The sequence below is a fragment of the Eretmochelys imbricata genome, chromosome 3, assembly GCF_965152235.1.
Source record: "Eretmochelys imbricata isolate rEreImb1 chromosome 3, rEreImb1.hap1, whole genome shotgun sequence".
Lineage (NCBI taxonomy): Eukaryota > Metazoa > Chordata > Testudines > Cheloniidae > Eretmochelys > Eretmochelys imbricata.
This window is the reverse complement of record NC_135574.1, coordinates 173,816,432-173,832,361: the sequence shown is the minus strand read 5'-3', so window position 1 is coordinate 173,832,361 and position 15,930 is coordinate 173,816,432. Positions and strand designations below refer to the sequence as shown.

The 15,930-nt window shown below is 43.9% G+C and overlaps 1 protein-coding gene across 2 annotated transcripts; it reads right to left on the bottom strand.

Moving 5' to 3' along the window:
• Nucleotides 1-12,093: 12,093 nt before the first annotated feature.
• Nucleotides 12,094-15,601, bottom strand: SIX3 (SIX homeobox 3). 2 transcript variants are annotated; one of them, XM_077811971.1, is made up of 3 exons: nucleotides 15,493-15,601; nucleotides 14,847-15,429; nucleotides 12,094-12,286 (listed from the first exon to the last, which is right to left on the bottom strand). In XM_077811971.1, exons 1-3 carry the CDS (start codon nucleotides 15,599-15,601, stop codon nucleotides 12,094-12,096), a joined length of 885 nt encoding a protein of 294 aa, XP_077668097.1. The 2 variants fall into 2 exon arrangements, with proteins under 2 accessions (XP_077668097.1, XP_077668096.1); XM_077811970.1 differs by having other exon boundaries at nucleotides 14,847-15,601.
• Between the last annotated feature and the right edge of the window lie 329 nt (nucleotides 15,602-15,930).

Below are 15,930 nucleotides of genomic sequence, written 5' to 3'. Positions count from 1 at the left end.
GTGCAGACACCTCGGGGGCGTGGGGGTGGGGGAATCCCCCCGAGTGCAGGGAGGACCTGGCCAGGCGCTGGGCTGGGCTCCCAAGGCAAGGGCCCCTGAGCGCAGGGCGAAGGGGCCGAGGAAAAGGCCGCAGCGATGCGCTGCGGATGGTTCACACATGCCTGCAAGGGACCTTATTTTGTGGCAGAAACTCTCTTGAGCGCAGACAATGGAGCGCGGGGAAGACAATTAGCGATTCATTGGGAGAGATGTGTCACCCAAATGTCACAGGGAAGCTAACATGACATCTGTTTTAATGGCTCCTTGCTAATAAACTCCTCTCGAAGGGCGTCTTTGTGGGGACGTCAAAGATTATTTACAGAATGAGTCAATTTCTAAATGGTTTCCTGATCGCTGGGCTGAGTCGCTGTAGGTGGTGGCGAGGACCAGAGTGGATTTAGGGGGCCAAGTCTCCCTCCTTCCGGCGAGGGGGGGTCGCTAGGGGGAGGGGGAGGAGACAGGAGGAGCCCTCGCTGTGCAGAGCAACAGAGAGAGGGGGATTAGACCTGCTCGCCGCAGATTTACAGAGCAATTCATCATCTCCAGGAGCAAGTGACCTTCTCGCACAGCTCCCAAAATCCTGACCCGAACATGGAGGCAGGCAAGCAAGGCAGCGCAGAACACAGGGGGCTTGGCTTCCTCATGCTCAGTCTCTCACCCTTTCCCCCTCCCCAGCCCCACATTAGAGCTGTGAGTGGTACAGGAGGCGAGTCCCCATGTGCGCAGCTCAGGGGTGCTCGTCCCAGTGCCTCTGTGCCCGTAGGCCGAGCTCTCTGAGCTCCCGACTCTCCGCAGCGATCCGACCGCCCATGGGCCCCCAGCAGCCTCCTCCGGCGGTTCCCCATTTGCTTTTTTGGAGGGCGTCTCGCTGCGGGTTTCTTAATTCCCCCCTTCTCTGGCTGCTTTCTCTCCCCTCCTCCAGCAGACCCTGGGCTCGGACCCTGCTCCTCTCTAACCCGCTCCGAAATGGTTGTGGGGAGCGGCCCAACTGCTCAAGGGGGTTTTCCAAGACCCTGCTGGAGCCCAGGATCACGCTCACTAGTCCCTCCTTTTTCGCCTGTTTGGACCCCGTTTGGCTCACTCCCACCCAGCTCCAATGTTCCCTTTTCATTTCTTCCCCCTCTTCCTTTGCCTAACCGCCTAACCCCTCTGCTCTACTATGTTTGCCAACTGGCATCCGGTTCATTCTCCTGGGCACCTACCAGCCCCCCGCCCCCCAGCCCGTCCGCCCAATTCCCTTCTTCTCCTTATTGGCAGTCACCATTTGGTGGAGCCTCTTGAGGGAATTTTCTTTAACTCTTTAGCTCTGCTCATTCTGCTTGGCAGCATCTAGTTCTGCTCAGCCTCTTCATCCCCCTCCTCCAGCAACCCTCAGTCCCATGTCCTGCACTTCAAATACCTCCAATGACGATGCGGCGGGGGAAATTTCCCTTTTTTATTGGCTCACTGAGCCCACTACAGAGGGTCAGGACCTGCAGAGAAGAATTCCCCCCCCTCCCTTTTGAATCTAGGCCTTCACAATCTCAACACAAGCTTAATGGGGGACCCAAGCCGGGGACTGATTTTTTTAAGAGGGCTTAAATGGGCTTTTTCAACAGAGTACAAATCACTAGTAAACAGCTCCCTGTAGCTCCAGCGCTGACCTTCCAGATAAATTCCAACTAATATAATCATAGTCAATTTCTAAACACTCAGGGACACACAGGGGGGAAGGAAGTGGGGAACTCGATAAGTAAAGCAAACGGTGAAGACGTCGCTGGATTTTACATCTGTTTAGATACTAATTCCCGTTTTAAACCCTTGTCCATTTTTTTATAGCTAAGTGGGACACAAAAGGGAGGCAGCATCCTCCAAGTGGGGTTAAAAGAAGTTCAAGAACTCTAAGAGATTTCTATGTCTGCATGAAATAAACGACATTTTCTAACCTGTTTTCTAACCAGGAAAGTCAGATCTAGGAACAAGAAGAGCAGATTGCAGAGCTGTAACCGTGCAGAGATGCCAGTGGGCCTATGAGAAAATGTTATTCCCTTAATGGAACGATAAGATTTGGATAAACTACACAATTCCTTCTTGTGAGATGACTTGCTTTCTCTGTGAATTTAGGGGAGCGAGTCTCTGCCTGTGAAAGGAACATATAGGAAGAGTCTCTGGTTCATTGTCTATACCGTGTGTATAGAGTAAACACACATCTTTATATTGTGTTGTTTCACTAGGGAATTTTGGGAGCCATAGTCTCAGGCAAACACTCGGTTTACCTAACGCCCAAGTGCTCACTGCCCTAACAGGGAGCGCACTTTCCTTTCCTGCTCCTTCTCTTCACACTGCAAACAGGTTGATAGCAAACGCAAACACACACTGGCAAGATGAAATGCCATTTTTTAGAAGTAAAAGGCCCCAGAACACCGAGCAGATTTCCACCAAATGCCACATTCCGTGTTATTTGACAAGACATGCTACAGTAAAACACATAAGTAGACAAACCGAGAGAATCCATTTGGAACAGTTAACACAGCCTGACTCGCTCACAAGCACACAGTAGGGGAAGACCATTTAATTTCACTCAAATCCATCAGGAGGATCTAATGTTCAGATTATTGCTTAGTTGGCATTAAGGGTTGCTTTTTAAAAAAAAAAACCCTTGAAGCCCCTGGTCATTGGTCTATATCTTCATACTTATTTGATTTTCCTACTCTGTAATGGATGGATGGAAAATATCACTATAGGTAGCTGGCGCTTGTCAATAAATACATAGTTTAAACAGAATTGAAGCCTAAACTTGAGAGGATAGGTGGACAGATGAATAGAACCAATCCTGTAGCCTTTACTCCTTCAAAGCTCCCATTGACTTTAATAGCAAGATAAAACAAAACCATTTTCAGGGCTTCTTAATCTTCTTATCGAATCATATCATCCCATAGTATAATTTATAGAGAGAATGAGAATAAGTTACATAAATGCAAGTATCCCAGGTGTCTAATACTTTCATGAACAACGAAACCACATGGTAGTGGTAGGTCTGAAAATAACACTGCCATCATAACTTAAAGAGACAGTGGGAATGGAGGTTGGGAGGGGGGAGTTTGCAGGGAAATTCCCATTGTCCGTAAAAGTAAGTATGAATTCAGGAGACCCACTATATATATATACTGCATTTATGTAACTTATTCTCATATATATTTAACTTCGTTTCCCTTTACAAAAGCTGCGTTCTCCCTTCCCCAACATATTGTGTGAATCTATGTAGCTGGTAATGCTGTTCCGGCCACTGTAGGAAGACAGGATGCGGGGCTGGATGGACCATTGGTCTGACCCAGTATGGCCGTTCTTATGTTCTTATGCCCATGGCTATTGCATTTCAACATAAACGTTCAGGGCAAATGAGTGTCAACTGTGCATGTGCAAAATGACCTAGGGGACAAAGACAGCAAAGACAGGGTAGGCTGCTAGACGTTAGAATTCTGAAGTTGTAACTAACTCTACACTAAGTAACTCCTTAGGTCTCAAGCCAATGTGAAAAAGACAGACACCTCTGTCTTGGCTCCTTGCTTAAAAGAGAATGCGTTACAGAAGGCGATATACACGTCCCTCTCCCACACACCCATCCCATTTTAAAGAACAACTCAGTGGTGAGGATCCACTTTCGTTGGCTTTGACTGAGCATAACAATTTCTCCAGAATGGCTTGAGGAGTAGGCGAAGCTAGCTCACAGAGTGGAAAATGAAATTGGTATTTTTCAGAAGCAAAACATTACCCCCTGCGCCTTTTGACCTTTGGGTGGGCAGGAAAAGTATAAATGACACCCAGTATTTCTATAAATAATATAAGAGTTACTCTCCAGTCTTTAGCGTATGCTGATCAAACACCTTTGCTGTCTGTGTTTTCATATATACCTACACTAGTCAGGTTCAGCCTGGCTGATACACTTTGTGGCAGGGAAGCTAAGGAAGCTAACACCACTAACCTGAGAACAAAGGTGTACTCTGCGGAACAACCACAAATTGTTCAGCTTTCCTGAGCTATAGAGTGAATGTGGACAGATATCACAGCACCGCTAGTGTAGGGCTGTAACAGGTCAAGAGCACAGTGGAAACAAAAAATCCCATTCAGTATTTTATTTCTTTCCACTTGTTGGGAATCTGGTAAACAAAATGCGTGTGTTATCTAAATGCACAGATAAGGCAGGAATGGCTTTCTTTAATGGTATGATTGCAATGTGAGGGGTCTGACGCTCCTCGTTAGTAATATTGGCTTTGCATGCAAAGCACAATCCCATCCCTCTAGACTGCTTAGCCAAAACAGAGCGTAAACTCTGTAATTAGTAACGTGTTCCATCATTAAAGAGCCCTGCTGAGAATTTCTATTTAATAATGGTCTTAAATGAGTTATGATGGTAAATACTCATCTGAAAATTCAACATCTAAAACCATCTACAATCTGGAAGTGCTCCAATACTGCTGTAATCTCCTGTAACACAGAAATGACTATCACATGCAACCATCGCATTAGAAAGTCTCTGTACTCTTTGGTCCACGAATATACAGTATGGATGTGTTAATTAGGTTAACTCATAAATTGTCTGCTTTACAAATATTTAGAACTAAACAATGAGGGGGGTTTAAATAGGACACCAACAAGAGGCGGAGAAAACCTGCTAGTGAGATTTGATTCTTGCAACTGGCAAATCTTTTGTTTTCAGATAAGGTGGCACGACACGATCTTGAGGCCTAAGAGTTCACCAACACAATACAATACCCCCCAACACACTGCTCCACTGGACCTGTACCGGATAACAGACAATGGAGATTTTACATAGCAACACGCTTGATTTCCATTTAAGAATTTTGTATTTATTTTTACCTTCCGAGTCAGAGAGATCTATTCCTAACGCAGTTTTTAGAAACCAAAAAACAAAAACAAAACCCCCCCCCACACACAGTGCATTCCTTTTCTGTAAAGTCCGCAAACATTCAACACGGCTTTGTTTCGCGAGACCTTTGGAGAAGACAATTATATTTAATAAGTAGTGAAACAAGACGCATGTGGCAGATAGCGAAGGAAAAAAGATTTCTGTTTCCTCATGTGAAAGTTATTCCCTCCGTCCTCTTAAAAAAGACCAAACCAGACAAAAATCTTTCAAGCCATTAGCAAACAATGTGGAATGAAAGTTTCAAAGATAAAATGCCATTCCAGGTATAAATAAATAATTCAGAGATAGTTCATCCCCGTTGGGGATATAAACAAAAGTTATTTACAATAACAATAGAAAATCAGTAACTGAGGTAGTTGGGGGGTTAAGGGAAAGGGAAGACGGGGACAGAATATTTCTGTATTTACCTAAACGTCTAAACGTTTATCTTCTCTCGCACTAACCTTTCATGTTTAATGAATGAATCTGCATTGCAGGTTTTTTTCCCCTCCCTGTGCCGGCTAGTTTTAAATCTGCAAGCATCACAAAGAGGCCGTGATCCCATCTGCCTATGATTCCAAATTAAAGTTCAAACGGACGGCTTACACACTGCTGATCCTGTATCATAGCCTCTCGCGACCCTTCAATTACTATTTAATAGAATTACAGTTTTAAATCCCAATAGTCTTAAAGAATGTTTTATCACAGACTGAAGAGAGAATATACAGGCACCTTCAATGTTATTGAACTATATTGCTGACCTATTTAGATATTAAAGGGTATGTTTAATGTTCTACAAGATATTAAAAGAGCTATTTTAATCTTCAGATGAGAAAGAATACATACGTGTGTGTGTGCGCGCGTGCATATATACACACATATATGTATTATATATGCAAATACACACACGTGTGTATACACACGCAGACACACTGAGAGAGAGGTCAGAAATCAATACATCTACTGAACTATTAAACTATTGTATTGTTGACAAATATTGCTAGATAGATTATTCCAGGGGGAAACCAAATTTTCCTCCAGTCATTGAAAGATACACTTTAATGGTCCTTATTAAACGAACTTCTCGTGATGTTTCTGTGCGGAGAAAAGGCAAATATTTGCAGTAGAGCTAAGCCTCCCTCTAATAGCTATATTTGAAATTAAAGTCAATCGAAATCCGGCTGTGGATATTGTAAATCTTGACTTCCAGTGTAGTTTCCCCCGGTCTTCAGACCTGTTCAACCAAGGACCTGCCATCCGGAGGGATGCTGCTGCCACTCCATCTCCATTACAGGATAGCGATTCTAACCACACACTTCCCGATATTTACACCTAACCTTTACTTATTAATTACTCTTTTGCATTCTTCTTCTCCTGCACGTCCCTAGATGCTGGACTGCTTTGGCGCCTGCTGTCTCACAAACGTCTTAAAATAAAACTAAACAACCCCCCCCCACACACACACACACATTCACAGCTTCAAAATCCACCTTAGCGTTATTTAATCACCAATGTGAGCCATCGCTCTAGTTGTATGGCTTGTGATTACCTTGCCAGAATGTAATATTTATCCGTATCACTGGTAATATTCCTAATGCCTTTTTCCCACCACCTTCTCTCATCCCCCCCTCCCCCTCCCCCCCATCATCTGTCCTGATTTTGCAACTGGGTATTTTGTTCATTTCTTTTACCATTTGCAAACTTCTTTCTAATTGGTCTTTCTATAGGGCTGGGGGACTGCAGCTTCCCACTCCAGGCCGCGTGTCCTTTTGCAAACAGGACTCCGTGGCTGTGAGGGGGGGAGGGTGCGCGCGCGCGCTCACAGAGGCAGTGTTTGTCTGTCCTTTCCCTGCACGCCGAATCCGGGCCAGTGCAATGTGGAGCTCAATAAGAAACTGCATGAATAAACACGAATAGAAAGTTGTGCTCAGCTAACCGGAGAAATCAGAGCAATACCAGGGCACCAACGTCCACAATTCTTTTCACGTTGGGCCGGGGCTATAACCTCATCTGGGTATGCTAAAGATTAAGGGCAACGGGCAAGCAGATTCAGCTTCTTCTAAAAGCCAGCTGTAACTGATCAGGGAGGGGGATCTATAGATTATCGAAAACCCGTCGTAGCCGGGAAAGGACTACGGTCAACGATGGTATCGCAGGCACACAAAGGACACGAAACAACGTTACAGGCCCCTGGCAGACATTTAGGTAGCTTTTAAAACAGGGAGGGTTTTCAGGTGACTTTATTGGCTTTTCAGACAAAGACGCTGCAGACAGAGAGAGAGAAAGAGAGAGAGAGATTGTGGTCGCCCTCTGATGAACGTGCACACTTTATTTCACAGGACTCTCGGAAAGGTGGAGCTCACCGCAAGTCGAGATCTCTATGTATGGACGCAGAAGCACATAAATAACGCGTGGATATGTCTGTCACAAAATCTAAGAATTGTTGTCACAACTAAACTGTAACCTTGTGTCTAACTTAATGCTTTTTTTTAAAAAAAAATCTTGCAATGCAAGACTGCCCGTGTGCGTATAATCTTTGCAAGGCGTGAGACAGAGGATTTCAATGTATAAATCTATGTTTACAAAACTCACTTTCCGTTCCCCTTTTGACTCATCCCAATAAGCTCTGGTTAACGGGAGTTCCGCCTGTCTCTCCTGCGGAAGATCATATCCCCTGTGCCATGAACTGAAAGTTCCGATGAGGCACCGGTGGGCTCTGGATCTGTGAGGTCTCTGCCATCTGTCTCCTATCCTATGGCTTGAGCTTAAATGTAGATGAAAATGCACTTCAGCTTCCGAGTAATTTCATTTTAACCAACAGTCAAGCTTGTCACGGATAATAAACTAATACTGTAGAGGGCTTGTCGATAATGATCGTCCAGAGGAAGTGAAGAGGTAAGTTCCCCTCCTCCCCCCACCCCCAGTTTGGAGTTTCCGATAGGCCCTATCTTACCAGGGCAGATGGATTTAGTGGGTGAGAAGGCTTAAATGCAGATTTTCATAGATTTACACCTCAATCAACCATTCAGGTTTTTAATGCAAATCCCAAAACAACATCATTTATCTATTATGGGGGCCAGGTTTGAAACAGGGTATCATAAGTGGTAACATTTTCAGATATAATACAAATAAACACAAATATATGGTTTATGTGCATGTACGGATGCATACGTTATATACTATATCACACGCACACACACACACACACACACTGCCGGAGGGAAATACTGGAGACAAATACTTTACAAATCTGTATATTTGGGCCTGCAGCCCCATTATGAAAACGAGCTGGGTTTCATGGACTCATTCCACATTACCAAGCGTCACTGTTCCGTACATTAAAAGAGGGATATTAACTTTATGGACTGAAAAAATAAAACAAAAGGAAAGAAATTGAAAATCACTCTCAGAAGTTTTAGGGAAGAAAGTTGCTGATGTAGGGAAGAAAAGTTATAAAACGTTAGCTCTGTTTTATAAACGGCCGGGAAAATATTCCTATTTAAAGGAGTAGCTGGGGGTATTCCAGGAAAACAAATGACAAACTATTGTTATGATGTTGAGCATGAAAATGAAGATTAAGACCTAGAGAAATTTGCCAAATTCATGCGTGATATTACTGTGAGTTGACGCCTAAAAATGCAGTTTCTAGGTTCTAAAACGATGAAGAAGAAACTTTCACATCTCTGAATCTTTCCAGGTATTTAATTCTGTTACAAATAGCAGAGGCATAATGAGGCTCATCAAAAAGAGAAATTAAAATATTGCACTTTTAAAAATTCACAAATAATGTCGATAGCTGCCCTGGCAATGATCTTGAGTAACTCCTAGGTGCTGTGATTTTCTCTACAAGGGCCTTTGCTCCTTGTTAACACGTATTGGGGTTGTCGAAGAAAACAGTTATAAATGACTCAATTCAAACGCCAGCTGCCTGCGAAGATGCAGAGACTTTGGAGTATGGTTGCCCCATGTTAGTATTTGTCCTGCTCTTTGCATCTACAGGGGGAAGATGAAGGACTAAGAATATAATTTAATTTCCCCATGAGATATAATACGATTCTCTTTTCCCACTTATCTTCAAATCAAGGCTAGTTTTGCATACGTCACGTTATTAAAAAAATCCTTCTATGCTGCTAAATATGCAATGAATTTAGCAAAACTAATTTTCAGCATATTATGGTATGTGCCACGTTACCAGAACGCTGGTATTATTTTATGTATGCCTGAATATTAAATATGGTGTATCTACAACATGAGGCATATTTCAAATTATGTAAAATTCAAATGCACTTTTCATTTGAATAAAAACGGGAATGCATGTGTAAGTGTAAATGCTGAATCCATTTGAGAATTATTTGTATTATTTTTCCTTAGTAGGGGTTTGCTTTCTCAGGGAGCTGGACAGAGAAAGGATACAGATGGGATTTTAAATTTAGGTGAGCAAATTCACTGATTTTCACTATTTGGGGGCAATTCCTAAACGCGTCTAAACAGATTCTAGCCCACTTTACGCCCTGACGTGTATGATAACAGAGCAGCAAAGTAAAGACCTTCTGATTGGAAGCCTTCCAGGTAACAAGGTACAGCTTAACAACGATGATCATAAATGATAAAGATAAACATTCTACACACTCTTTTTCTCGCTTTCTTTCCCTATAGTATTTCAAGTGATTACACATCAGTTATTGTTGCTTAGCTATTCCTTCTTTTAAAGCTTTTGGGCAACCTTCCCTAAAAATATCGATGGTAATAAACACGTTCCCAACAACTGCTTGTGCTGCAAGGAAGCTGAGTAAATATACATAGGATTTTCTGAAGGATATAAAAGATCTATAAATATATTTGCATTTCAGCTTTTTTTGAGAAAATCATCAGTAATGTTCTTTGAATTAAATTCCAAACTATAGGGCATGGGCTTTTCTTTCTCCCCGTAAAACTTCCTTTTGGAATGTCTATAGTTTTCCCTAAAATTTCAGGAGCTTCCCATTCAACTAGCCCGGACCTTCAAATAGAGGAAAAAATGCAGCCAAAACAAAGTCAAATCGGAAGTCAAAATTAGTTCTGATATGGTCAAGAAATTCCAGGCACGTTTCTCACTAATCCTAATAAGTTTCAAAATTGTATTTTCAAGTAAAAACAAGTTTAGAATTCACCTCTTGTTAATTCACGGTTGAATAATCTGCCGAGGGCTAAGCAAAACTTTAATGCAAAAGGTGATGCTGGAATACTGTTAGTCATGCAAATAAAGGCTTCTTTCAGCACATTACAATATACTTAGGATTCAAGGGGAGGAGCTGAAACCTGATTAGGGAGAGTAGTTTATAGTTTTTGTTTTCATTTAAAGCTACAAACAAATACTAAAACATCTTAAACGCTCTCTGGAGAAACCTGCTAATCCCAATAGATGGGCAAAGTGATCATTTAGGCTCAGAGTTTTTTGAAAAAATGAAAAAATGCTTGAGCCAGTGGTGTGAAAGCAGGATTGAAAGGACATCACTGTGTCTTGGAAACAGATTCGGAGCAGTGATTATATCAGCCCAAGGGGGCAAAGTTTGCCTATCCAAACGTGAAGTTTTCTTTTCCTTCCCCTTTACAGACACTGTTCATTTCACTAAGGCAGACATTTAATGAAAAGTGATTTTATATTATTTTTAAAATTAATTTTAAATGGGCGACAAACACAGCACTTTACTTCAAAACACATAGAAATTAAAACGAAAACCAGACAAAAAAGCCAAACGCGCCTCGCTGCTATATACACACGAGTAAATTCCAGATTCCACTGGCGTGCATTGCTAACCAGCCTGAGCGCTTCAGTAGATATAAACTTGAATAATTCATCGTGGCTCACCTAACCAAGCAAAGATTAAAAAATAATTTCTCCATTAGGACGTGGGGAGTAATATATAGATACAGATATATAATTTGCAATAGACAAAAACACCAACATCGCTGAATAGATAAGAAAATGGAATACTGTATTTGATTTAGAAAGTTTGTACATATAGATAAACACGCAGTGAAGGAAACAATAGTATAAGCGTCCTACGTGGAGTTTAAGAAGAGACCCCATAGCGGCTATGAAATACTCAAAATAGCTTTTGCATAAGATAACTACAGTTGCACTCTAAGCTGTTTTCTATCGCTGAGGTCCCTTTTTAAAACCTAGCAGGTCAGATCGTGACAGCTAAGTTTGTGCAAGGAACACCGAGTCAAGGAAAATAGAAAGGAGAGGAGCGAAAGAGAGATGGAGACAGAGAGAGCGAGGAAAAAAAGAAAGAAAAGAGCAAATATCATATACAGGCATTTCTACACATATATTACAAACTGGGGGAATGACCGCATCATTAAGATATACATAATTCATATAAAATTTTGAAATAAAAATAAAAATCTGTTACAGTCATAACTATTCTTTTTCCCACATTTATAACCAGCACCCACACAGGCAGTGACAGAAGGGGAGAAAAAAAGGTGCTTACGAATAAAATGATTGTCTGCTGAACAAAAAAACAGAAGATTGCATCTTGGCTGGACCATCACTTGGACTTAAAAACAGAGAGAGAGAGCGAGAGGGAGAGAGAGAGAGAAAGAGGGAGAGAACCAACAAAAAGGCGATAAACATTTGTTATTTCCCTCTTCAAGGAGTTCCTTTTTATTTTTTTTTAATTTTTATTGTTTTTATACAAATTCGATCGGAGTTTTTGTTTGTTTGTTTGTTTGTTTTTTGTTTTTGTTTCTTTACTATAGAGAATATTTTTCCCAGATACAAATTTAATCATCAGCATCATCATTATCATGCAAGTGGGTGAAATGCGTCCATGGAAAAGCGCAAAGGAGAAATCGTGCTTGTCCTAAAAAGAATGCAATTGTCATTTTTTTTAATATAATTATTATTATTCCCCCCGCTGCAGCATCAGTGTCAGTGACTGTCTGTTGAAGTTTTAGCTCCATCTCTTGGTAGCGGCGGTGGCTGTTGATGGTGTCGATGGATTCTCTTTTTGTTTGTTTGTTTGCTATTGTTTATTTGTTTGCTTGGCGTTTCTCTTGCTGAGTGTGGGTCTGTGTGTCCTGATTCTGGGGCCGTTGGTCTGTTTGGTCTGGGTCGGGGAGAGGGTGCTCGGCTGGTTGGTTTGGATTGTTTGCCGGTATCATACATCACATTCCGAGTCGCTGGAGGTTACCGAAAGGATGGAGGTCCCCGTCTCGGCTCTTTCTGTCAAACTGGAGACGCTGGTGGTAGGACTGGCCGCCGTGGACGGAGACTCGGCCGAGTTGTGTGTAGGGCAGCCGGGCTCTGCCAGCGATCGCATGCCGCTCTGTCCTATGGCCTGGTGCTGGAGCCTGCATCGCACGGGGAGACAAAACAACGACACAGTCCTTCTGAGAGAGGAAGAGCGAGCCACAGGCGGCAGCAGGCGGCGGCTCCCCGCTTCCCCCAGCCCTTGCAAACACACCTCCCCAAACAAACAACTCACCAAACAAACAGCCTCCCTCCGCAACGGGCTCCAGCCGCATCCCCCCGCTTCCCTCTCGGGCTCGGAGCCCCACGCTTGGTCACCTTCTCATCTCAGCCTGCCTGGCTTTTTCATAGCGATCTGCAACCTACAGAGCGCTATCTGCCCGGGCACCGTGTACACACATACATATGCATGCCTGTGTACACAGGCCATCAAGGTTCAATGGGTGAACCTCCCCCCCCCTTCTCTCAGTCTTGTTTTGGTAAAGCTGTCGGCCGTGAACTGCATTGCCTCGGCTTCCTGTCACCGCAGCTGCAGACAGCTTCTTGCAAGTGTTTCAAAACAGATCGGAGAAAGCCCACTTCAGATATGATCGGCTGAAGCTCAGATATAAATAGAGAGGTCCCAACTTTAGAAAAGCATGGAGATGGGGAACTAATTTATTGCGCCTGAGATTTCGTTTAAAATCTCTCTCTTTGTCCCCCGCCTCCCCCCTCCACCGCCACTAGTCCATTTTTCCACCAGACACCAGGGTACTGTGGGCCTAATCTAAACTAAGACAATATGTGTGCGTTTATCAAACGCACAGTGGATATGGAAAGCTACAAAGAGTGCTCTGGAGCAGAAAAGAATTGCAGGTGAAACTGACCTATCTTGTCTGCTTATATCTAGATACAGAACATTTTTTAAAACGTGTAAAGAAATACACTGGTGCTCTGGAGAAGGGGTGAGGGAAGCAACATCTCCCAAGTATTTAGCGACAAATCTAGAATGCATTTTTTCTATCCCTCTAAAAGGGAGAACGCTTTAATTTAAAGTCTGCTTCCGTTTTGAAAAAAAACAAGAAACTAAACAAAAGACTCCAAACTGCTGTCCCTCGCAATGTCACCGCACGGGAAGGCATTTGATTTCACACAGTCAAAATAAATACAACCAAATACAAATCTTCAATTGCATCATCGTATTCTGACCATTCTCCTGCGCTTGGTTATTCGGTTCTAAATATAGAGGAAATCTAATTCAAGAATAAGGGGAAAGAAGCTAAAAGTCCTGAGCTGACCAGTCATTCACAACGCATAACAAACACTCCCAGTGTTGATCAAAACGCACCCCTCAGTCACCTGATTCCCCCCCCCCCGAGCATTTCTTCATTTCAATGCCCGCAAAGAGCAGAGAAATGCATATCGTTCTAAAATTTCCAGTCATTTTAAAATTGTTTAATTTTGGCGTGTTTGGTTATTTTCTCCCATTACAATTCCTGGTGTATTCTTTCCGCTGTCAACAGCGTTCAGTCAACAAAAGCATCCGTATGCAACTTCTGTTTATTTACAGTACTTAGCTGCTCTGCCTTCCAGTTGATGGAAATCAAATAGTGAAGCAGTTGCCCTTTGTATTTTTTTCAGGACTCGGAATCACCAGTACCAATAGTACAATTCAAAGGAATTGGGGGGAAGGGGGGAGGGGGAGGCAATATAAAAAAGAACAGTAAGTTCTATTTACACACTTCCAGCCATAACTCTATGTATTTTTTTAAATCTATCTTTAAAGCCGATTGAAAGGTCTATTTTAAATTTTAAAATAACGTATAAAAACTACGTTGAGACAAAACAGGAAATAGTTGAATTTAAGGTTGGCTTTAAGTGGACACTTTAAACACACACACACACACACAACACACACACTATACTATCCGCACACAAATAGCGAATCATCCCGTGTACACCTATAAATATAAAAGCGAAAGAAAATGCGTTTCAGTGCCTCCTTGCTTTGCCCTATTTTTCCTTCCTAGGCAAATTAGTTTGTTTGTTTTTTATAATTAATAAGAACAATAGGAGAGCAGCTGCCTTCTTTGCAGAAGCACACTTTGAGTTATGATGTTTGTTTAAACTGTTTAGTGTGTGTGTGTGCGTGTAGGGGGAGGGGGGAGATTCCACTAAAATGTGCCAACACAAGTGACATTTTAAAAAAAAAAACACACACACACACACCACGCTCAGTACTGGGTGGCTCCCCGTCACTTTTACCAACCCACAAGGAAAGGAGAGAACCTTCGCTGCAATCTGGGGAGGCCGTTTGTCAACCGAACAACACACACACGGGTTTGGAAAGAAGGAAAGTCTTTTTTAAAAAGAATAGACTCTTGGACACCCCGGGTACGAGTGTGTGCGTGCGAATAAACTTTGTTCGGGCAAGCGGCGAAGGCTTCCTGGTGCTGGGCTTCATAACAACTCCTTTGCCGGCTGCAGCTTTGCAGCTGGAGCAAGCAGATTGGTATGCAGGACTCGGCTTGGTTCTTTATGAATTATTATTCAAGATAAACAAACAAACTCCCCCGCCGCTGGGGCCCAAATAAAGAACTCCGGGAGCACCACCAAGCCTAGCAATCAGCCCAGCCCTGCCTCTCGCTCTCCTCCCAGGGTGGGGGTGCCGTGTGCACTGACCTGTTTTTAGCAGCGGCTGCTCTGTCTCTTTGCCTTCGGTTCTTGAACCAGTTGCCTACTTGCGTGGGGGTGAGGCCGGTGGCCTGCGCCAGTTCCCTTTTCTTGCTGGGGTTGGGGTAGGGGTCTTGCAGGTACCACTCCCTGAGGAGGCTGCGAGTCCTCTCCTTGAAGCAGTGCGTCTTCTGCTCTCCATCCCAGATGGTCCTGGGCAGCGGGAACTTCTTTCTCACCCTGTATTTATCAACCGGCCCTAGCGGGCGACCCCTCAGCTTCTCGGCCTCCTGGTAATGCGCTTCGAGCCACATGGCCTGCAACTTGCCGTGGGACTCCTTGGTGAATTTGTGGTTCTCCAGGATGTGATAGAGGTCTCGGAAGTTGCCGGTGTGGAAGGCCACCACCGCCCGGGCTCTGAGGATCGACTCGTGCTTGTTGATGGCCTCGCATGCCCCTGGCGCCACGGGCAGCGACCAGAGGAACCGCCCCAGCCGCTCTATGTCTCCGGTCTCCTCCAGCGTCTCGCAGACGCTGGCCACTTGTTCCGGGGAGAAGTTGAGTGTGGGCAGCTGAAACATTGACAACTCTTCTTGGGGTGCCCTGGAGCTGCCTCCGCCGCCGGGGCTGCAGCCCGTGCCGCCGCTGCCGCTGCCGCCGCCGCCGCTGCTGGCGAGAAGTAAGGAGCGGTGATGCGGGTCGGTGGTGAAGTTTGGCAAGAAGAAATGGGTGGGATAAAGCTCTAAAGGGGACCGGAAAACCATGGGATGACCTGAGAGAGGGGGAAATAAATCAAGGAGAAAAGAAAGCAAGGCAGGCAGAAGGGAGAAAAGGACACACACACCCCGCACGCATCCACACACGCACACACACACACAGCCACATAGAGACACACACACACACGCACGCACGCACGCACACACACACACACACACACACACACACCCCCCAACCCAGCACCGCCACCGAGTCAAGATTCAATGATTCAACAGCAATCGCCCTAATGACAACAGCCTCATAATATCTCCCCTAAATCCACAGTGAGTGCAGCATTGAAACATTTTGTTTCGCTTTTCTATTGGTCTTCTGAGTG